This window comes from Myotis nattereri (genome assembly GCF_964212035.1).
Source record: "Myotis nattereri genome assembly, chromosome: 1".
In the NCBI taxonomy this organism is placed as follows: Eukaryota; Metazoa; Chordata; class Mammalia; order Chiroptera; family Vespertilionidae; genus Myotis; species Myotis nattereri.
In genome coordinates this window covers 178,361,613-178,384,892 of record NC_138075.1, presented here as the reverse complement: position 1 = coordinate 178,384,892, position 23,280 = coordinate 178,361,613, and the positions used below count along the sequence as shown (strand labels likewise).

General features: G+C 40.8%; 1 protein-coding gene across 6 annotated transcripts in view; it reads right to left on the bottom strand.

Annotated features, from left to right (window-relative positions):
* Nucleotides 1-8,098: 8,098 nt before the first annotated feature.
* The window catches only part of RASGEF1B (RasGEF domain family member 1B), a 525,540-nt gene continuing 510,358 nt past the window's right edge, over nt 8,099-23,280 (bottom strand). For 5 of the 6 annotated variants that reach the window (XM_081095427.1, XM_081095428.1, XM_081095429.1 and 2 more), the window contains 6 exons: nt 21,458-21,537; nt 20,354-20,449; nt 15,276-15,371; nt 14,693-14,816; nt 13,254-13,326; nt 8,099-9,469 (listed from right to left, as the gene is read on the bottom strand). In XM_081095427.1, coding sequence (XP_080951553.1) covers nt 9,445-9,469; nt 13,254-13,326; nt 14,693-14,816; nt 15,276-15,371; nt 20,354-20,449; nt 21,458-21,537 — 494 coding nt within the window. In that variant the 3' untranslated portion in view covers nt 8,099-9,444. Of the gene's footprint in view, nt 9,470-13,120; nt 13,327-14,692; nt 14,817-15,275; nt 15,372-20,353; nt 20,450-21,457; nt 21,538-23,280 lie in introns of those variants that run through there. The other variant, XM_081095426.1, reaches the window with a different exon arrangement.

Sequence of the window (23,280 nt, the reverse complement as noted above, 5' to 3'; positions counted from 1 at the left end):
GGTGCTGGGTCTTATTCACATCTCAGGAGTGTGGCATCCTGCATGGTGTGCAGCTATGTAGGTCTCAGTAAATCTCCCTCTCCCTCCCCCTCCCCCTTCCCCTCCCCCTCCCTTTCCTTCTCCTTCTCCTTCTCCTTTTCCTTCTCCTTCTCCTTCTCCTTGACAATTAAAGAATTGGTGAATTCAAAAGTCCTGGAATGGCTTCAAACACCACCAATAACCGAAGGGTATGAACCTGGGCAGAATCCCAGGCAGACTGGCCTGTTTTGGAGGGAATCTGCTTGGCGCAAGGGAACAACCCTAGATTGTGGCTCTCATCCCAGGCCAGTCACCAACCAGTTTGATGGCTAAATGAATCAATCACTTGGTTATACCTTTAAAGTTCTTATATTTTATGGCTTTACAAGGTCTCCTTCACCACATATCTTCTCTTGCTGCCTAAATTTTTAAATTTCACTATATTCTATGCCCTAGAAAGCTAGCATGAAATAATTCTCAGTCAGTCACATAATAGCACAAATTAATGAACAAATTATAACCTTTGACTTGCTAGCTAAGGTCAAGAGACCCTGAAGAAACGGATGTTTTGATTTGGAGAGAGAAGTGAGGGTACAGCGCACGGTGAGGCGGTGGGATGGGAGCTGGGAACTTACCCCGTCCTGGGAACAGCGCTGTCTGTTACTGGCAGAGCTGTGTTTCTGCTCTTCATGCCCCAATCTTCTGCAGGTGTGGGTGGGGCAAGTGACCACCCACCTCCTGGGGCTCAAACCTGCTCCAAGCAAGGATAATTGATAGAACTCTTCATTAAGGCAAAAAAAAAAAAAAAAGAGAAGCACTCTAGACACAATGGCACCTGGGAATTGTGCGGAAAGAGATAGCCGATCTTAGCAGTAACAGAACTATCTTCCTTCATTCTTTCCATCGCTGCTAGAACCAATAGGTTAATGAAGGAGAAAGTGTCTAGGAATTAAAGGCACAACAGCCTACACCTGGATGAGGGCAGCGTAAAATTCCCTTCAGGGCTGTTCCGTCTTGACAGAGTATGGACTGAAAAAATAACTCAAGAAAGAAAGACTAAAAACAGTTCGCACCATATTCTGAAGTCTCTGAACACAGGAAATTCTATTAGTAAAAGTTTTTAGTAATAGCCCTGTAGCCTCACCTCCTCTCTCTTTTGTTCCTGGTCATCACAGCAAGGCTGCATTTATCTCTAAGCCAAGAGAATACCTGAAAGAAAAGAAAGCATGCCCTAACCGGTTTGGCTCAGTTGGATAGAGCGTCGGCCTGAGGATGGAAAGGTCCCAGGTTCGATTCCGGTCAAGGGCATGTACCTTGTTTGCAGGCACATCCCCAGTAGAAGGTGTGCAGGAGGCAGCTGATCGATGTTTCTAATTCTCTATCCCTCTCTCTTCCTCTCTGTAAAAAATCAATAAAATATATTTTTTTAAAAAAAGAAAGGAGCCGAAACTGGTTTGGCTCAGTGGATAGAGCGTCGGCCTGTGGACTGGGAGGTCCCGGGTTCGATTCCGGTCAAGGGCATGTACCTGGGTTGCGGGCATATCCCCGGTAGGTGATGTGCAGGAGGCAGCTGATCGATGTTTCTGGCTCTCTGTCTCTCTCCCTTCCTCTCTGTAAAAAATCAATAAAATATATTTTTTAAAAAAAGAAAGGAAAGCATTTTACAATTCTTGAGTCTTTTGGGGGGCACCTAAGAACCCTTTGGGTTATCCTTATTTTTTGTCTAATTCTGAACTGGCTGGCAGAGTGAGCACTCCAGCCAGCTCCTCAATGCCCTGCACCACGGCCTTGTTTGTTTTGATAGGTAGAGAGGGGCTGGTGATGCCTACTTTCCAGAGTTTTATACAATTTATATGGAGTTAGTTCAGTAAGTTACTGTCACCGAAAAGAATTCTCCTCGTTTTCTAGTTGTATTCACTTACCTCACTTACCTACTAACTATTTGTAATTTCCCAAGAGAGGGTATTTCCTAGCTTTACTGTGGTCTTATTAGATTCGAAAGGAGTTTGAGTATTTCAGAAGCTCTGACACTGCTAATGACACACCTCTTCTGAAACTCCCCTGTTTGGCAGAAGCTTTGTTTACACACCCCTCTACATTTTTCTTCTCTTCTGAATTCCTTGGTCTTTTCCTTCCTTCGATCTTCTCCCTTTTGCAGAGATCTTCCTGGATCAGGGAGCATATGGGTCGCTCCCCGGGATAGAGCATGCGCTTTCAAGGCTTCCTCTAACAGGTGTGTAAAATAAAGTAGCTGACCACTGTCTGGGTAGCCTTCAGAGGAGGTCTTTGCTCCGGTTCAAGGGATGAAAATTGATAAAAGGCAGATAGGGATTCTAATCATCACTTGTCTGAGTCTTGGTCTTTGAAGCCAAATATTGACTCCTTTATCAATGAGTAGGTATGAACTGGCACTTTATATGTGATTTTATCTATGTAAAAGATAAAATCTTTTATCTGCGCACCAAAGTTATCTTTGTAGTCTTTGGAAACTATGCTTTCTTAATCTAGCCCCTTTGAAATTGTGAACAACTGGCCTTACACAAGAGGTGTTTTCTGGGTTTTGTCTGGGTAGAAATTATTGGTTGCTATAAAGAACTCTACCACATGATCTCACTCATATGTGGAATCTAATGAAAAAAATAAACTGATGAACAAAATAGATACAGAGACACAGAAGCATGGAACAGATGGATGAATATCAGAGGGAAGGTGGGGTGGGGTGAGGGTTGGAAAGAGATCAACCAAAAAACTTATATGCATATATGTATAACCTATGAACACAGACAATAGTGTGGTGAAGGCCTGAGGGTGTGAGGGCAGGTGTGTGGTGGAGGGGTCAATGGGGGATGTCTGTAATACTTTCAACAATAAGATAAATTAAACCATAAAAATGAAATTATTGGCCCTAGAATCACTGCAAAATGACAAATATCCAACTGCATTTTATGCTTTCAGGAACATGTTCACTTGCATGACCTCACTGGATTGTCACAATATCTGTGGAAACTAAGCTTCGCTGTCTCCCATTTTACCAAAGAGAGAACTGAACTCCAGAGACATACTAGTAAATGACTCACCAATGTCCACAAACTGAGACTAGTCTAGTGATATTGCTTTTCCACTACATTTCTTTTATTCCACAAATACACTATTTTCTCCTTTGTAGATCATTTTGTCTGTTTAATATAAAGTTGCATGTAAAAATGGATTTTTGACTCTATAGAAATTCTGAGACAAAAGATGTTGCTAAAAGAACGTAGGTGCTATCTCTGTTTTTAATACCGTATATATTTGCTTTTCAGTTGATGTTGCTTTTCTCTGTGTATGATTACTCTGAATGAATACTTCCATTTGGTGGTTCTAGATTAAAATCTACTGACTCTATAATGAGGAAAATATTGAAAGGAGCTGGAGGATTATCATCCAGTCAGATTCTTGACCCATCCATTCCAAGGTGATCCATCTCTAGGCTGTCAAACAATCTTTACTGGTTTTTATTTGTGCTGTTGAACCAGGTCACTGCAGTATTCCACGCCAGAGATCAATGAAAGTCACTGTTTCCTTCTCAAGATCAGCTTTAAGGAGCAAAAAAGTGGTTGGACTACTTTTATAGCCAAGAAATAATTTGTCTGCCAGAAATGCAATTCAGAGTTGAGCTATATGATTTCCAGCTATATTTTTTTCAAAACTTTCTTTTAATCCCTAAAACATCTTATAAATAACAACATAAATAACAACATAAACAAAATGAAATTGACAGTAACGTTTACCTGCTCCTTTGCAAAGGAAAAAGCAATGTGCATTGGCCTGACCATTGGTAGGCATGAGTTCAGTGTCCATTCAAAATGAAACAAATGAAGCCAGCCGGTGTAGCTTAGTGGGTTGAGTGTTGTCCCATGCACCAGGAGGTAACCAGTTCAATTCCCTGTCAGGGCACATGCTCAGTTTTCGTGCTCAATCCCCAGTAGAGGGCATGCAGGAGGCAGGTGATTGATGTTTCTCTCATCAATGTTTCTATTTCTCTCTCCCCCTCCGTCCCCCTCTCTGAGATCAATAAAAATCATATTTTAAATGAACAAACAAAAGAAGAACTCTATCCTGTTAGGTGGCATGGGGTGCAACTGGAGGGGTGAGTTATGAGCCTTCATCATTCCTTTATCTCCTATCTAGTAGCAATTAGCCTCTTACCCCTTCCCTCTTCAAACACCATGAAACTAAACACAAAAGAGCCAGGCAGGAAGAAGAACAGGTTGGGAGCACAAATGCAGGATGCTGTATTTACTTGCTAATTCACCTTCCAGTCCAGCAAACTGAGAAAGTGCTTTCCCAAACCATTGACACTTAGACGGGCATTCCACATCACTTAGTCCAGACCCATTACTTACGGATGAGGACAAGGTGAAAAGGTGGGGATGTGGCCCCAAAGCCTCAGAAATCTGGGGGGAGTGAGGTCTACCCTTAGTTCTCATTCCACATCTAGTAATCTCATAGGGTGTATTTTAGACTTATCCCATGACCGTAAACAATATTGGTCTCAGTTGTTTTTTTTTAAATGATGGATTTTTATATTATCTTAGAAGATAGATTTCTTGTCATGATTATCAGTACTAATAAACATGTAACAAAAAGCACCAATACATACTAATAATTATTGGGAGTGTAACCAACCTAATTAATAACAATATAAAACCAGAGACTTAGCTTTCTTTGCTGATCTGTGGGGATAGTGCCAACCATGAAAATGGATCAGAATCACTTAAATTTATACTAATTTCCAAAACCCAGACATATTTGGAGAACATTTGATATTTATTCAATCTAAATAAACCAAAACCCTGTGTATCTCCAATAACCAGGCTGATAACAGACAGGCTCATGGATTCAATATATACTGAGTGAGCACTCATTCACTCCCCTCATGGCTCACTTGCACTAGGAGGACTCATAATTGCATTGTGAAAAAGTTAACACTGCCCACGGGCCTCCACACTGCGAGGTCTCAACCAAATTGACAACACATTCTGCTGAACTTACTTTCCCACGATGATTCACCCAGAGAAAGATGATTTCACTGTAACTTGCATTTTCTCCAGGCAGCGTGGGTGGGAGGAGGGAAAGAAAGCAAACTTTGTTTCACAGTAGAAAAGCCATTGGTTTGGCACCCTTCAAGGAGTACCTACTGAATTCTCTTGTTTATTCTGAGAAATATCAGCCCCTTCTTCCTCTTTAGTTCCCGACATTATGATCTCTACAAATCATTTTTTTTAGAAGTCCTAAAATGTTGGCTTATGTGCACATTGAACTTTAAGTCTGTTAACAATATTCTACGACAGCTGCCTCATACTGTTCAACACACACATTGGGTTGTTTCCTCTCTTATTAGATGGACGCTTGGAGAAAGGAAGCAGGGTTCCAGGTTGGCAAAATGGGATTTAATTTTGTGGAAGGCTGCCAGCACTCAAAAAGGAATTGGCTATCTGGGAATTTCCTCATTGCATTAATTAATTAAAAAAAAATCATCCTTTAAAAGGAGTGGATTCTTATCACAGAAGTAAGGCAGTGGTCTTCCGTGCATGGAGCCAGCCTTATGTGCTAGTTTTCAATGACGGTCCTTAATCTATAAGGTTTGGATACATAAGCCACAAACCCCAACTTCTCTTTTGCAGCATTGAACAGTCATGTGATCTTGATTTCATGAAGCAGAGACTTGAGGCAATTATCTGATCATTTGTAGTCAGCAAACAAGACTGTGGCTTGAATCATCGAGAAAGTAGCCCCCTTAGAAAAGTGCTCATTTACTATTAAACCTCAAAAAGCCCAAGTTTGACAGAAGTCCTGCCTTTTAAAATGCCTTAAGGTAAGGTTAATAGCATTGCCATCAGAATATATTCAAGATTTATACATTTGGTTAGTAGTTTCCAGATCCCTAACCACATTTATCTTCCCTAGAAACCCAATCTAGGAATCTCTTTGAACCCTTAGCTCCAAAAGAAAGTTAGCCTCACTCTGCTTTCTATTCCAGTGTTTCTTCTCCATCAGAATAGTAAGACGTGTTGGGAATTGATGTAGGCACTGTCTTTTGCTGAGAGTGGCCATGGGATAAACAAAATGCACCCAAGCAGAAGGTAGAGAATGTCAACAATCTACAGTTCAGCATTCCTACAGAGTTCAGCAACTCAGCTTCCGATGGGAGCTGTGCTTTCTTGGGATTCTAAGCACAGAGGCATATGGACAGCAGTTTAAGATGTAAACGTGAGCTAGGAGTACAGAGAAGTGAGGAGATGGACAGGGGTGCCAGTGCCAGGCCAGGTGAGAGGCAAAGCTGAAAACCTTCAAAGACCCAGGCAAGACCACCCATTTCTGATGACTGTCTTTGTTCTTTGTTCGATGAAAGGCCACCCCTGGGGAACCCGTGTCCTGAAAAACAAGGGGCACTTCAAAGAGTGAAAGGTGTACTCTCACTGCTCTACTGAACCCAGCATGTTCTGAGGCTCCCTTGGGCCTCAGCTCAAAGCCTGCTGCTTAGCAAAGCCTGGCGTGCCGGGACAGGACACATCCTGAATGGGAGTCTCCAACTGACACCGCCTGCTGCCGCTCATGCCGTGTTTACTCAGGCTTCCAGCCAGCTACACAAATTATAAATGCACCAGTTACCCGCTGGGAGTCCAAATCCACACGTAGCACTAAGAGGAGGAGAGTAATTGATTTCCACAGACAAGTTAATGCATGGTCTAAATTTCTGGCTTATTCGGACATTAAAACAAGAGCTGGTGTGGCTCAGTTGTTGAGCATCGACCTATGAACCAGGAAGTCCAGGTTCAATTCATGATCAGGGCACATACCCGAGTTGTGGGCTTTATGTGTAACCGTGGGGGCATGTGGGAGGTGGCTGATCAATTATTCTCTCTCATCATTGATGTTTCTCTCTCTCTCTCCCTCTTTTTCCCTTCCTCTCTGAAATCAATAAAAAATATATTTAAAACAAAACAAAACAAAACAAAAAACCACAAGAGGCTATGTGTGAGAATGGGAATTCTGTGCAACTCATTGATTAAATGGCCTCAGAATCACGTTTTAGGCCTAATAGTACTTTAGGAAAATTTTTTCAGTAGCCACATTTATATATCTAATGTTATAATAGAGAGCTGATGGCATTTTTGCAAACTCATTGTAATGCTCAAAAGAACCACTTAGATCAGGAGTCAGCAAACTTTCTTTAAAGGGTCAGAGAGCAAATATTTGAGGCTTTGAGGACTGGCCATCCAGTCTCTGTTGCAACTACAAGGCTCTGTAGCCAAAAGCAGCCACAAGAAAAATGCATAAACAAGTGAGTGTGGCGGTGTTCCAATAAAACTTTATTTATGGACACTGAAATTTGAGTTCCATATAATTTTCATGTATTAGGCAGTATTATTTCTCTTTTTTTTCCAACCACTGTTACCTTGTGGGCTGTAGGAAAGGGGCAGATTTGGCCAGTAGCCCACTGCTTGCTGACTCCTGACGTAGATGGTTGCAAGTTAAACATCACTGCTGTCATGACAACTACAGGGCCACAAAGTTCAGGGACAAGCAATGCAGCGGGAAAGGAGGCAGCTTTGGGGGTGTCTTGCTACTCTAAGCTGATTCCAGGACCAGCAGCATCAGCACCCCCGGGGCCCCACTCCAGAAGATTCACAGGTTATCTGCAAGTTTGAAGGTTATGCTGAGGTTTGGGAAGGCTTGGTGGTGGGTGGAAAGCTTGGCTCTGGAATTAGAAGGCTTAGTTTAAGTCACTGGGCTTCTCATTAGCTTTGTGGCCTTGAACAAATCATTATTATTAATATGGCTGTTTCCGCACCTAAGAAGTGGGGATGATGATCTATGCTAAACACGTAGTGCTCGGGCCTCAGCTCAAAGTAATGATTATTTAATGCTAACTATGATTCATTTTCATCAATTCAGTGTCCACATACAAACCCCCAAAGGCCACTTCCTAAGGACACACACACTTCTAGATGGTCATTTGAGCTGCACTTCTGCAATGACAGCCCACCCCCACCCAACCACCCACCCATAGAAGAAAAGACGCCACCAGTCCAGCTGCAGAGTATGAACTATATTGATGATGCTAAAGGGAGAACTTGGAGACATGGCAGGCCTGCTGGGATGGCGTGCAGCACACACACATGCTGTTTTCTGAAACCACGTCATTAAGATTTTCAAATACATCTCTGTTTTGAGCACGATGTTTTGTTTTGTTCATTAGCACGGTTTACTACCCTACAGCTTCCCCTAGAGTAAATAAGTACAATGCCTTTTTGCAGAGCAACTACAGACTTACTGAGATGTTTAACAAGGTGAACGATTTTCACAGTTAGGTTGACCTTTGAGTTAACAGCAAGATGTTTTTCATTTGCTTTGTGCACGGCTGTAGTGGGGGCGGGGGTGGCATGGGGGTGGTAACCTTTCCAACTTATTCTTTGTTCACATGTTTAGTCACTGACAGCCTCCAAAAGGCAATGAAAAATAACTGTCTGTTAAAAAAAAAACAATTAAGTTGTAATTAGGCCTGGGTTTTTCCAAGACCCTTAAAGTCAGATAATTTAAATATACAAGAGAAAAAAAAAATATGAGTCATGGAAAAGTAAGTAACAAAAAAACTACTGAAAAATACATCTGTGCAACACAGTGGTCAGCTGTAAACAGCTCAGAGGGGTAAAGGAAACAAAAACGCTTTCTAGAACATGAAGCAGTCCAATGACAAACTCTGCTTTTGCTTTTTCCTAGTGGCTATTTTCCTACCACAGTGTTGAGCTTCATTATTATATTAAATAACTTATGTGGGTAAAAAGGAGTTTGCTAACCAGCAGCCAACTCAAAACTTTGTCGGAAGAGGGAGGAGAGGAATTCACAACACAGCACACACTAAGGGAAACGAAGTCCACAGCCAGCTTTCAACCAGTCTTCCTCTCCTGGCCATTCACCGAGCTGAAGTTTGCGATCGAATGGGAGGGATTTTTCCTCTCCCTCCTCCATTTAAGTTAACAAAGAAACATGGGCTTCCTACGAGCCAGCGCTCAGCTGGACAAGTCCCATTAGCAGCAAATGTTCAACCAATAATAAAAACACACACAAAAGAAAGCTCCATCCAGGTGCAGAGCTGTGAGTCACATGGAAATTCCAGGAGATGAGTCATGTGCAGAGCTGGGATCTTCAGAGGATTCTTTCTCGAGTGTCTTCAGTGCACATTTCAGTCTCACAAGATCCGAGTCAGTCTGTCAGCTGTGGGGAACGAGTTCCCCGTCTGCTCTCCAGAGTCTGTTTTCAAGGTCCCTTACAAATCAAGGCTTGCGGGGACTTCCTGACTGTTTGCAGTCCCAGGTGCCCGACAACCAAGGCCAGCCCCTCAATGACAGCGTGACGCAGCGGCAGCCAGCATCCCGTTTGTTAAACTCTGCCTAGAAGGCTCGACCTGAGGAATAAAGAAGACAATATAAGAACAAATGTGTCAGGGTTATTTGAAACAGGATTAAAACGCCTTGCCTAACACTAGTTGCATTTTTCCTGTGTTTTAAGTTTGTTGGTTTTTTTTTTTTTTACATATTTTAAAAAAGGAAGAAAAAATATTACGTTGTCCTATTTTTTGGGGAGAACTGCTAGTCACTTAAAATAAATATATATTAATGGATATGGCAAAAACTTTGTTTATAGATAAGTCTATATCTTGAGTGGCTTTATATTAAAACAACAATAAAGCTCAGCCAGGGTGGCTCACTGGTTGAGTGTTGACCTATGAACCAGGAAGTCATGGTTCGATTCCCAGTCAGGGCACATGCCCGGATTGTGGGCTCGATCCCCAGTGTGGGGTGTGCAGGAGGCAGCCAATCAATGATTCTCTCTCATCATTGATGTTTCTATTTCTCTTTCCCTCTCCCTTCCTCTCTGAAATCAATAAAAATATATTAACAACAACAACAAAAAGTCATTAACGACAAAAAGCTTTTAGATACGTACTGGTCTTATCACCAATGGGTTAATTTAGGAAACATAAACATCCTCACATTCCATGCCCACCAGGCTTCAATGGCAAGTGACAAGAAATGTGTTTGCCCTCAGAGGTGTGTTTGTCATTGTCACTGCTAAACTTAAGTGTCTGAGTGAATAGCTCTCAGGCCAGCAGGAAAAGTGTCTATTTAAAAATATCTTACTGCCTTCAAAGCCAACGTAAACACAAGCTTTCAGGTGAGTAATTAGTCTTAGTATCCACTTAACATATGTGGCTTTGCAAATGATCACAACCTACTTTCTTTTCTTTATCCTCTCTGTGGGTGCTGTGCCTGGCCCACACCTGCAGGGACCGGATCTCAGTCCTCAACCCCGCAGGCGGGGGTGTCCAGCCTGAGGGAAGACCCTGCGCTGCCCTTATGGGGCTCACTGAGTAGGAAAAAGAAGGACACGCACTGCAAAACAGCACGGGGTCGACAGGAGAGGAAGACAGCCTTAGAATGCATGAGCTTAGGAGAGAGCTGGGCCAGGGAGTGGGAGGCCGTACAGCGGGGCATTGAAATTGGACAGGATGGGGGAAGAGGCAGAGTTCATGCCTTAAACCCAGACACAAAGAAGAGTTTGTTCTTCAAGGTTCCTTACAAACAATTTTAATATGAAAACTAGTCTTTTATACCAATAATACATCTCTACTGGGTTTATATACATATTCCCCTCATATGCCATTCAATCTATTTGTGCCACTTCTTCCAGAAGCATTATTACTGAGCACTTCTGAGGTGGGTACAATGGTGGATGAATTTACGCCAGTACAGTGCAACCTCTCATTCACTTCGCATTTCCAAATTCTCTACTAAATTTTAGGGTCACATTTCAACGAATCAAGTGTTAATTGTTGTTCTGTACTGTGTACAGTACATACAAATATGGGAAGAAATTACATCATTCAATATTTAGCTTTCACTATCAACCGTTTTACTAACAAAACTTACTGCCTTCAAAGCCAATATAAATACAAGTTTTCAGGTAGAGTACTTAGTCTTAGTATCCACTTAACATATGTGACTTTGCAAATTATCACAATGAACTATACTCAATAGGAATATGGCATAAAATAATAACAATCCAAGAGAATAACAACTAGGCAAGTATGTGGCACCTCTGGATTATTTCAGTATGTCTGGACTTCATAGGTAATGCAGATAACATTTATATATAGTGAACTCAGTTGCATAACAATTTTTTAAAAATCTATAAGAAAAGTAACAATAGTTAAGTTGTACTCAGGGGTGGTACCAACATAATGTTTTTAAAAACAGAAAGGAGGATTATAAAAAGAAATATGGAAGGCAAATTTTATCTAAAAAGGATAATTTAAAAAAGGAATCCCCAAATCTTTTATCCAGCAAGATGCGTACTCTGAAGCTCATGTTTTACACATGAATGATATTTAAGAGTGTTGGTAATATTTAATACCAGCATAAAGAAATAAATGATTTTCAGTAAATGTGCCATTAGCAGGCACAAAACTTCATAAAAGTAGAACTAGGCATCAGCCCAGCAAGCTGTACATTCCCATGATTCCAGGTGTTGGCCCTACTGTCTTCATGTCTGTGTCTGGGGATAAAAGCATCTCCAGTCCTCTACCTTCACCTCAATTTGTGCTACGTATAATAAATTCAGTGCCAATGTACCTCAGCCTCCTCAGTGAGAAGTACAAGGAAGGCCTAAATTGTCCACTGAAACAAACAAAATTGCACAAAACCAAATACATCTTAGATATTTGCCCTGGTTCATGAAACCTAGTCCAACATCATTTAATGAAGGCTCGCAAATGACTGTAGGAAGAAGAGAGAATATGCTTGTCAACCCTAGTATAAAAAGGTATACATTCCCAGAGTGTCTTAGAAGAAAAACAAATATTGAAATTTTGATATTATTTCTAGAGACTCGGTGCATAAATGTGTGCACCAGTGGGGTCCCTCAGCCTGGCCTGTGGGGTTGGGCCGAAACCTGCTCTTTGACATCCCCCGAGGGGTCCTGGATTGTGAGAGGGTGCAGGCCAGGCCGAGGGACCCCACTGGTGCATGATCGGAGCTGGGGAGGGACACAGGAGGTTGGCCAGCCAGGGAGGGGCTGCGGGAGGACTCCAGGGTGTGTCCGGCCCATCTTACTCAGTCCCGATCAGCCAGACCCCAGCAGCAAGCTAACCTACCAGTCGGAGCGTCTGCCCCCTGGTGGTCAGTGCACATCATAGGGAGTGGTTGAGCGGCCTTAGCATATCATTAGCATATTATGCTTTGGTTGAATGGACAACCAGACACTTAGCATATTAGGCTTTTATTATATAGGATATCCTGGGATGCTATTGCCTATTTTTTTTATTGTTGTTAATCCTCACCCGAGGATATTTTTTCATTGATTTTTAGGGAGAGTGGAAAAGAGAGGGAAAGACAGAGAGAGAAATATCAATGTGAGAGAAACACATCGATTGGTTGCCTCCTGAATGAGCCTTGATCAGTGCCCGGCCTGGGGAGGAGCTTGCAACCAAGGTACATGCTCTTGACCAGAATTGAACCCGGGACCCTTTGGTACACAGGCTGACACTCTATCTGCTGAGCCAAACCAGCTAGGGTGCAATTGCCTATTAAAGTATCTCAAATGGTTAAAATATAAATTTACCTATCCTAGTTTTGTTTAAAACTACATTTATTTGAAAATACTAATTGATTAACACAATTTTTAAACTTGAAAAGATGCTGGGTTATGTTTAAAATTCCAACTTTCTCTCTCTCAAACCAAAATGGGGACCAAGATCCAGTCGGTATATGACCCACTCAAATTTACTGAGCCAACTGGGTCTCTTTTATCTCAGGTCTAATTAAATAGTGTAAGAACTATTCAGAAATATAGTCTGAACTTCTTATCTTTCAGATGAAGACAATGAGTCACTGTTCTTTTACCACACCAAGGAGTAATTTCAGTTCCTCATTCCATAAAATAATGGGAGATAGAAAAAAAAAAAAAACAGACACCATGCATATCTGCCAATATAAAAAAAAAAAGAAAGACAATAAAACTGAATGATGGCAATGAGGATTTTAAGCCACAAAAATTTAGTTAATAAGAGGCAAGACACACAGGACGTGGAACACACACATAGGGACTTCCTGCAGAAAGCATGTGGCTTTCTTCAGGGAAGGCAACATCTCCTTTAAATGTGTGCAGCAATAAGAAGCAATGAGACCCACCTTAAAGACTTCCATCTGTCTTTCTCTATATGATTTTCAGGTCCTTCACTCTCATAGGAAGCCAAGTACAGAGCTACAATCAACCAAAAGTAAGAACGCATTAACACTGGATCTTTCTCCTGATAGATTATCCACCACCACCCATCCCCTGTTCAACCTGAGCCAAACGCACTAGCAAACACATTCCTCAGCACACCAGCTGTGACTAAGAATGGTCATAGTTTTATTAAGAACACATAACATCACTTTGCCTCGGATTGACCATCTCAACAAAAACTGAAGGGCCTCTGGGCCAAAGTGGAACTTAACTATGAGACAACTTATGAGGCCAAACAATAGGTTTACAAATACAAGCCATGGAGCTATCACACACTCACATTTATGTTCTTTACAAAGGGGATGGAAGGAGGATCTACTCCTGGTAGCCTTCATCTTTTTAAAATAACTCTTAGGTCAGTGGTTCTCAACCTTCTGGCCCTTTAAATACAGTTCCTCATGTTGTGACCCAACCATAAAATTATTTTCGTTGCTACTTCATAACTGTAATGTTGCTACTGTTATGAATCATAATGTAAATATCTGATATGCAGGATGGTCTTAGGCAACCCCTGTGAAAGGGTCGTTCAACCGCCAAAGGGGTCATGACCCACAGCTTGAGAACCGCTGACTTAGGTAATAAGCCTGATTTTCAAGGCTAATTTTCCATCCTCCTAATATACTTTTATTATTTATTTTTAAATCAAAAAGCATTTTCAACCAAAGATTTAAAAGCTTGTTATCAATCTTCTGTAGAGGTTTAAAATGATCAAGTCCCCTCAAGAGTGATAATATTCATTCAAAATGTTCTTCAGGCATTATCATGAACACTATGCATCTACCATAGGATATTATCAGTAAATAGATGATATTGATTTCTGTAATATTAGGATCGAAAAATCAATGGAATAAATCCATAAGTCTTTTATAAACCTTAGCTCTCCTTTGGCCAATTTTTTCTGTATATCATCAATCACTTTATATCTTCCTCAAATTCCCTAAAGATTATCTACTACTTTTTCAAACAGCAGGGGGTAGCAATGAACTGTTTGTTTGTTTACTCAAATTAACTTGAATATCAATATATCACAAAACATCTTTCTCCAATGAAGCAAGCCCAAACAAGGGGGGAAAATCCTTTGAAAACTCTTTATTGATGCCCAAACCTCTGCGGATCTCATATTAGAATGTTTAAACCCAGAAACATACTCTTTATGGGTGAATATTAAGTGAGTGTGTGGAAAATATGTTAGGGATAAATACTATGGTTTTCTGTGCTTTTAAAGACTGAGTAGATCAGAAGACAGGCCTCATTCTATATGAAGGACCAGCATTTATACACTAATTTCCCAACAACAGGGTCTGGGGCCATGGATGGCAGCTCAGCTGAATGGACTACTCACAGTCTTCACTGAAGACTGGTACTGTGAGCAGATACTGCAAGATCTTCCGGTCCCTCTCAAATGGACATTCCACTTGTTTCCACGTCATGAATTCACTCACTTGTTTGGCCAGTTCCCAAAATTTCTAGAAAAGAATCAAAGAATTTAAAAGCAGTCATCACAAAGTATAAGCTTCGAAGAGCCAATTCCATTTAATGTTTTTCTCTGGCTTCTAATTTTCTGGACTACATCATTTTCTTAATTTAATAAAAATTAGGTCTAGGTATCTGCTAGGTATTCAGGGATGGGGAACCTTCCTTTTTGCCAAGGGTCATCTGGATATGTATAACATCATTCCTGGGCCATATAAAATTATCAACTTAAAAATCAGCCTGCTATATATGGTCAAACATTTAATTAACTCACCCCTAATGCCTTGGTAGGGCCAGACCAAATGATTTTTCGGGTCTTATAAGGCCTGAGGGCTGAATGTTACCCACCCCTGGTACAGGTAACCATTCATTCAATGTTTAGAACTTCAGAATCAGCTTCGGTTGCCTGGCCTGAGGTGCAATGCTCTCTCTGCTCAGATTTGTACACTTACTTCAAAGTTGACGTGGCCATTTGGAAGGCGGTTGGCACAGCCCTCATTGAGAAAGTAAATATCTTTGATTAAAAGACTGAAGAATGGTATCACAATCTAAAGAAAACAAAAGAGATTCTGGTTTGTTTTGGGCAAATAAACTTTTTGCCTCTCATCAAATAATACAAGAAATTAATGAACAACATTAACTCTGGGTTAAATAAAAGGCCAGGGTGAATTAAGATACAGTGTTTTGTCTACCTCCCATGACAGCAGTTTACTCCCTTACATAATTTTGCTGAAGACATAAATGCTCTTAATAACCAAACCACGAGTAAAGACGAGTAGCATTGGAAGGTGGATGGCTTCGTTATTCCCCGTTTTCCTATTTTTCTCAATGCAATAGCATATAAAAACATCTGACCATTCTAACTAAAATCAAGAAAAAAAGATCTACAATAACTCTTGCTTTTAATTTAGCAAATTATTAATAGAATACCTGTCATTGCAGGTACCAAGATTTCAAGAGGTAAGACCTCCCTTCCTGCTAGAATCTGAACGGTTACATCATTTAGATTCTACATTTTGGATGAATTTTTTCAGATGAACACTTCATTTTACTCTAGAAGACATTGCTCAAGGTGATGTAAGTGCTCAGGGTTTTTGGTATTAGTTAATACAAACTTCCTACTGAGTAAACCTGGCCTTCGAATGAACAGGACAAGTTCGCACCTGTTCTCACGGGAAATCACCGAAGAAGTACCTTGCACAATATGTTGTGAGATGAGCCCAAGTGAAGGAGGAATATAAATGTGCACATTAAAATTAATGGTTACTTAAAAAACACTGAGCCTTTTTTAGTAAGACTTGCCTGCCGCTCATCTTTAGTTTGATGAGTAGTATTTAATTAACTAACTTAAAGTAATAATCATCTCTAAGAGTGCCCTAAATCCTATCACGCCCCTAATGAAGGAAGAACAAAGCTCAGGCACAGTAATTTCCACTTTCCCTCAAATGCCAACATGATTTTAAAGATTCTAAAATTGCAACGATGCAAATAGTGCTCCACACACAAATTGTGGGCCTATGTTGTTTACCCAAGAGCAAGTTTTTTAAGCTTCCCTAAGCTTATGATTCATGGGATACACCTATACTAAATGAATGGGAGGTCTGCAAAACATATATTTTGGCTCAGACCCCAAAATATTAAATATCAATTTCCACTTCTAGAGAGAAATTCAGATTTTCCCCCTAAAGTCATTACCCAACTTTGATTATTTTTTTCTTTCATTGAGCTCTGAAAATTCACTGTTTCAAAGTGAATCTCGGTTCTGACAGCCTCTTTGAATATACTGTTAATCATTTGCTATTGTCTGGGGTGGAAATCTCTTAAACTGAATTATTCAAGATCCTCCTCTTCTTTCAAATGTTACTGTTTCTATTAATTTTAGAATTAAACAGGCACAGTACCAATGATAAAAGCACAGCTGAACCTCGTTTCTTGGAAAGACCGCTTGTGACTAGGAAGCACTGGTCTTGGGACTCTGCCAGGCATCAGTTTAAAATCTGGCTCCACAATTTACTGGCAACACGAGGCAGGGGTCTGCACACTGTGGCCCGTGGCCTGGCCCCAGCCCACCACCTGTTTGGGGATAGCTTAAGAGCCGCACGGCTTACAGTTTTAAATGGCTGGAAAAATATCAAATGAATACTATTTCATGAGCATGAAAATGATACGAAATTCCAATTACAGTAGCCAGAGAGCTTTACTGGAGAACAGCCACGCTCCTTCATCCACACGTCTGTGCCTGCTTTTGTGCTACTATGTCAGAGTTGAGTAGCTGCAACAGAAGAGGTACAGCCCACAACGCCTAAAATATTTATAATCTTCTCCTTAATGGAAAACGTTTACCAACCCCTGGTAAAGCCTAACATACTAAGAAAGGCTAGTGTCCTCACCTTAAAAATGAAAACAACAGCAACTACCTCCTTGAGTTGTGGTGAGGATTAAATTAAATAATACAGGTTTGACTTCACTGAAGCACTCCCAAAAAACCAATGGGCCCCGTACAAAGGGACAGATACATTACTGATGCACTTAAAAGATACTAAGAATACATCATCATAAGGCAGCTGCCGGGAAATGAAGCTCTATTATAATTGAGGTGCAATATTTACATAGTGTGACTGCTTTTGAGCAAGAACTCTATGTCTGTGCTCTATTCTGCAGTGCTGGGCTGTGAGAGCCAGGGGGTGCTGATAATTTATGTCTCATAGTGATAGTTAAACTTTTCATAAGTTCATGTCATGTGCCTCTTGTTGGGTGGCCAAGGCTATACCTTATGTAGTTTTTGCATTCATGATGCCGGTATGATGCTCCACTACTGACTGAATCACTCTTCCAGAAAATCTATATAATAAAAGCCTAAGCGATCATTTCAGCAGAACAAGAACCACCAGTCGCTATGATGCACACTGACTACCAGGGGGCAGGCGCTCAATGCAGGAGCTGCCCCCTAGTGGTCAGTGTGCTCCCATAGGGGGAGCTTTGCTCAGCCAGAAGCCGGGTTTACAGCTGGTAAGAGCAGTAGCAGGAGCCTCTCCTGACTCTGTGGCAGCACTGAGGAGCAGGGAGCTGAGCGGTAAGGAGCAGCGAGCAGGCAGGCGGTAAGGAGCGAGGGCTCCAGGACTGCGAGAGGGTGCAGGCCGGGCTTAGGGACCATCACCGCTCCCCCCCCCCGCCCCCCCCCGCACCAATTTCATGCACTGGGCCTCTAGTAGAAATATAAGTAATCTTCCTCAAGATACTTCCCTGCTCTGTTCCTTAGGCCCATCTGCAAGAAAAAGTCTTCTTTAAATTCTCATTCACTCATAGATAGTTCCCTTCAGCTCTCTCTTCCCTATCTAAATCCAACATATGAAAAATCAGGCGAGTCCAAGGCCTTTGAATTTCCCTGAGCTTAGGTAAATGCATGAGTTACTAACAGGAGTGAGCAAAAGTTTGGTTTCTAGGAAGTTTTGCCAATGATGCCTTTCATGGGAGAAAGTCTCAAAAAATAATGTCTTCCAATTCCCTCTCAAAATGTGCTCAATTAAGAGATCCAGCCACTACGCCTTAAAGGCATAATCAATTCCACACCTAGAAATGAAGGCCATTGAGCATGAACAAGTTCCCAGGAACACAAGGAGAATGGCCAAAGGAGTTATAACCATACAAGCGAATCAAGAATGGTTAAAAACCCGAAGACAAATGTTCCCACAGGAAAAATACAACAACAAATCGGAAGGACATTGAAGGCCCCTGTGTGGAAGACAGATTTGATTTGTTCTATAATGCGGTGTTAGATATGCCACTTTGGCCGCATAAACTCGAGATCTGAAAGAATACTAAAGATTCTAGTACTCTAATCAAGTGGCCAGGAAGGTTTTAAAATGGCATGAGAGTTCACCCTCACTTCAAAAAAGAAAAAGAATCCCAAGTCTCTTGAATAAAAGATGGATTTTATCTAGAAATGCTTATATCCACAGCCTTTGAGACCAACTGTGAAAGAGAAACAGCGTGTGTGCTTTTTAATGGTGGTGATTTCATTTGTTTTATGAATTAGAGAATACAATTCACATGCTCACACAGAACTGGTTTTAAAAAAAACAACAAAACTAAGCTTTTATTAAATTACGTAAAAGGTAAATACTTTGGTGGAGGTGTTTTTTTCCCTAGAAATAGCTACTGGAGGCTCACAAGTACACTATTTAATGAAAATTATTCTGGCCACTGCCACAGCTCCCTGCTAAGACAACTGATTCTGTGGCTGCCTCACTGAGGTGGAGCCCACCAAGCCCTCAGACATGCAGAGGGAGCCCTGCGTCCAATATGCAGAGGCTCAGAGGCTAGTGAGAAGCTGCGGACAGCCTCCAACACATCCTCACGCTTCAGGGTGCTGGGGCATTCCCATGCACGTGCCCATTTTCGAAAGCTTGGAAAACTTCTGATTACTCTTCTCAATCTAGTCACAGGAGTACGGGGATTTGGGCAGGTAAAATTGAAAAGCTGGTGAACTCCATGGGGCTAATTTAGAGAAGTGAATTCTGCTTCATCCTTCCTCTGACCTGATTTGTTTATTTAAAGAAAAGTTAATGCATTTATAAAACCTCTCAAACATGATCAGAACTGCTATTTCAGATTTTGTGGAGACTCAATTTAGCCTTCTTAAAATAGGGAGTTATTTTTGCGTTTGTTTTTATTTTAGATCACAGAGGCTGAAGCTTTCTGGGGGGAAGTCCTGAAGTATTTTTTACCTTTATTTTCTTCTATTAGTTGAAGATATAATTTAAGTTAAAAGACAGACAGAATCTATACAGAAAATAACTTTTGTCAAGCAACCTTCATCAGTCCTTTCCCACAAGCAGGTCTCTACTCCTCAGATAACATGATATCCAAAAGTCCAACCAGCTAATCCTTCCCAGGAAAGGAAATACAACACTGATATGTGCCAAGAAAGGACCCTCAGGGTACAGGATAGCATGCCACTGTTTAAGGGCAGGGTAGATACAGTCACAATAATTAATTTCTCAAACATCATTCTGTACTTTTTCTGCCACCCACATATCCGATGAGTAATAGCAAGCCAAATGCTACAGCCACTAACCTACTTTCTGAAAATAAATGACTTAACCATGCGAGGTAAGCCGATTCTTTTAAAAGAAAAGGTTATAGTAAGTTAGCTACCTTGTGCAGAGCTTAAACATGTATTTCCCATTCAATCAAATTACTCTCTAATACTATAAATCATCTTAACAGATGACTTAATGTATTGCTTGAAATGCAACTAAGACACATTATAAAATAATCATTTAAATAACGCAATAATAACACGGGTAATATACATTTGAAAAATTCTACACCAAGTTACCCTTTCTCCTCCCGCAGCCTGACTTTCCCTTAGCGCCCCTCCCCCCCCCTTCCCTATGCAGCGAGCAATACAATTTCCACAGGGTATCAACCTTCTTAGATTTGAACAGGTAAAAGCAGCTCAGCCTAACAGTTCACACATGCAATACATGGCAACTCTACCATGACTAGAATGCCTGTAAACACATACCTTCTCTCTGCTACTGTGAGCAGTTAAAGACCTTTGCGCTGCCCCACGAAGAGCTGTTCTATAATTATAGAAATTACTGGAAGGGTCCATCTGATGCTATGGGCAAGAGAGAGAAGAGTGTGAGCTATTTACGTCTCACCTGCAGAAAGTTTACGAGATCATCCTTTTTAACTCTACACAAAAAAATCCAAAATAACTAGGGAACTCCTTAAGAATGTCATTTACCTCTCTTATACACACATAGGCATGAAACACATAAGAATACAAAGGTTTTCTTTCCTTCCTGAGGTTTGGTTTATTTATACAAGCGCTACGTCAGCTTCGATAATGTTAAACCCAGACCAAATTCTTTCCAGGTGAACTGCTGAGATTAGACTTCAAACTGATAACAGAGTCAAACACCAACCTCAGTTTCATTTGAAGGTTAATGTGTCAGTTGATGGTTAGCCATCATACAGCGACCCAATGCTTCAGCATGAACTTATGCTTTGTTGTAGGTAACAAACCATTCACAAATAATTGAGGCATACTACCTTACAAGAAGGTATTTATTACACAATATGAATAAAGAAAATGTAACAAACCCAATGTTAATCCCCAAGCTGGGGGAAAAATATTTTATAAATGTCTACAAAGATAGTGCATTCAAAGCACCAATACGCCAAGGCAATAATGATATGAGTAAGTCTTTCCTGAGAACTATATGGGAAGGGCTTCTTCACAGGTTAGCTAAATTTGTTGAAAGGATGGAGAATAAGTATTTCTGTGGGGATGGGGAACTCCTGTTTTGGGACACTGTGAATAAATTAAGTTAGTAGACACACACTGAAGTAGAACTCCGAACTGTTTTGGATCCAGAGTCCATCCTGGCACACAATGGAATGTGACTGACAGGTCACCATTTCTTCGGTCCTCTCTATGAAAGGTCTAGTCTACAAGCTGATTATCCCCCTCCTCCAACTCTACTTCCTTTCCTCCCCTTGGGTCTATAAGGTGGGTTTTCTTCTGTGTAGAACTATCTGATCAGAAGGCAAGATCACACAGAGGAATTCCACTCTCCAGGTATAAAACGTCACTTAGGAGCGAAACATCAGCTACACATACCTCAAGCACATCAAACTTCGCTGTCTTCACTTTGGCCCAAGTTTTCTTTAGTCGAGACACTGGGCTCATATTCATGCCAGCTTCGCATTTAAAATGGGGAGGGGGAGAGAGAGTTGAAAGAGAGATATAAGAAAAGCCATTCTAACTTATACTCTGAAAAAGTGTTCACTACTAAGTATAAGTTAAACGTTATAAGACACTGCCAAACAGTTTTTGCAAAGTATAATACCATTTTATATTCCCACCAAGAATGTCTGAGAGTTCCACGAGTTCCACTTGTTCCACATCCTCACCAATATCTGATGCAACCAATCTTTTGAACTTTAGTCATTCCAGTATGTGAAGTGGTACTTCACTGTGATTTTAATTTGTATTTCTCTGATAACGAATGATGTAGATGGAGCACCTTTTCATATACTTATTATCCACTAGTATGTCTTCTTTTGTGAAGTGTCTATTCAAATATTTTGCACTTCTTTTTTACTGGGTTATTTGTTTTACTATTGATTTGTAGGGTTCTTAGATTGTAGATACAAGTTCTTTGCAACTATACATATAATAAATATTTTCTCCCATGATGTGGCTTATCTTAACATTTTCCTAATTGCATAGGAGGAAAAATAAATACTGAACATATTCCATGAATTCTTATATACTTAAAATTAAGTCATCATCTATTACCTAGACCGTGGACCTATCAGGTACCTATTTATATATCACTAGAGGCCTGATGCACGAAATTCATACAAGAGTAGGCCTTCCTGCCCTAACTGGTTTGGCTCCGTGGATACAGCGTCGGCCTGCGGACTCAGGGGTCCCAGGTCGATTCCGGTCAAGGGCATGTACTTTGGTTGCGGGCACATACCCAGTAGGGAGTGTGCAGGAGGCAGCTAATTGATGTTTCTCTCTTGTCGATGTTTCTAACTCTGTATCCCTCTCCCTTCCTCTCTGTAAAAAATCAATAAAATATATTTTTAAAAAAAGAGTAGGCCTCCCTTCCCCTGGCTGCCAGCACCGGCTTCCTTCTGGCACCCGGGACCTGGGCTTCCCTCGCAGCCCTGGCTTCATCCGGAAGGATGTCCGGTCTAATTAGCATATTACACTTTTATTATTATAGATTCTGTTCACTATTTTCATGGAGTGAGCCAGATAAAGAGCAGAAACTTGGCCAGTATTTTTATGGAAAAGACAAAGTGGAAATGATATGGAAAGAGAAATTGGTGAGAGGAGAGATTACTGAATTTTGATCCTAATAAATCTCTGGCTTTAAACTGACCCTAACTCTAAAGAGTCAGGTAAATATTCAAATATTTACTGAGTACCTACAATGTATAGCACAGCCATATCATTTATTATATGAATTAGGACACTTTTAATGAAAAAGTCCTTGTCAATCAATGTGGCAAGACAACAGGCATCATTTAGGAAAACTAACCCCATGCCCTATGTTGACATGTTGAATGGAAAGACACATGGTCCCTGGCATTTAAATTCCCATGATAGAAAGGAGCAGCAACACCTGCATTCCAGGGTTATAAGGTCTGCACTGGTAAGTACTCAGAGATGGCATTCAGAAAATGTTCCAGTTTCTCAAGCCACTCTCTTGTCCATGCTGATGGAATCATATACTTTAGTCTCAGATCAAATATTTCTATAATGCTGGACACAAAAGCTGCCCACTTTTTAAACACAATTTAGAAAAACATCTCACTTATAAGCTTTTATAGGTAAATATTCAGATGAGGATAAAATGACTAAATATATTCCATGAATTCTAGTGTACTTTTAAAAGATTATTCATACTTCTATCAATTTGGGTATTT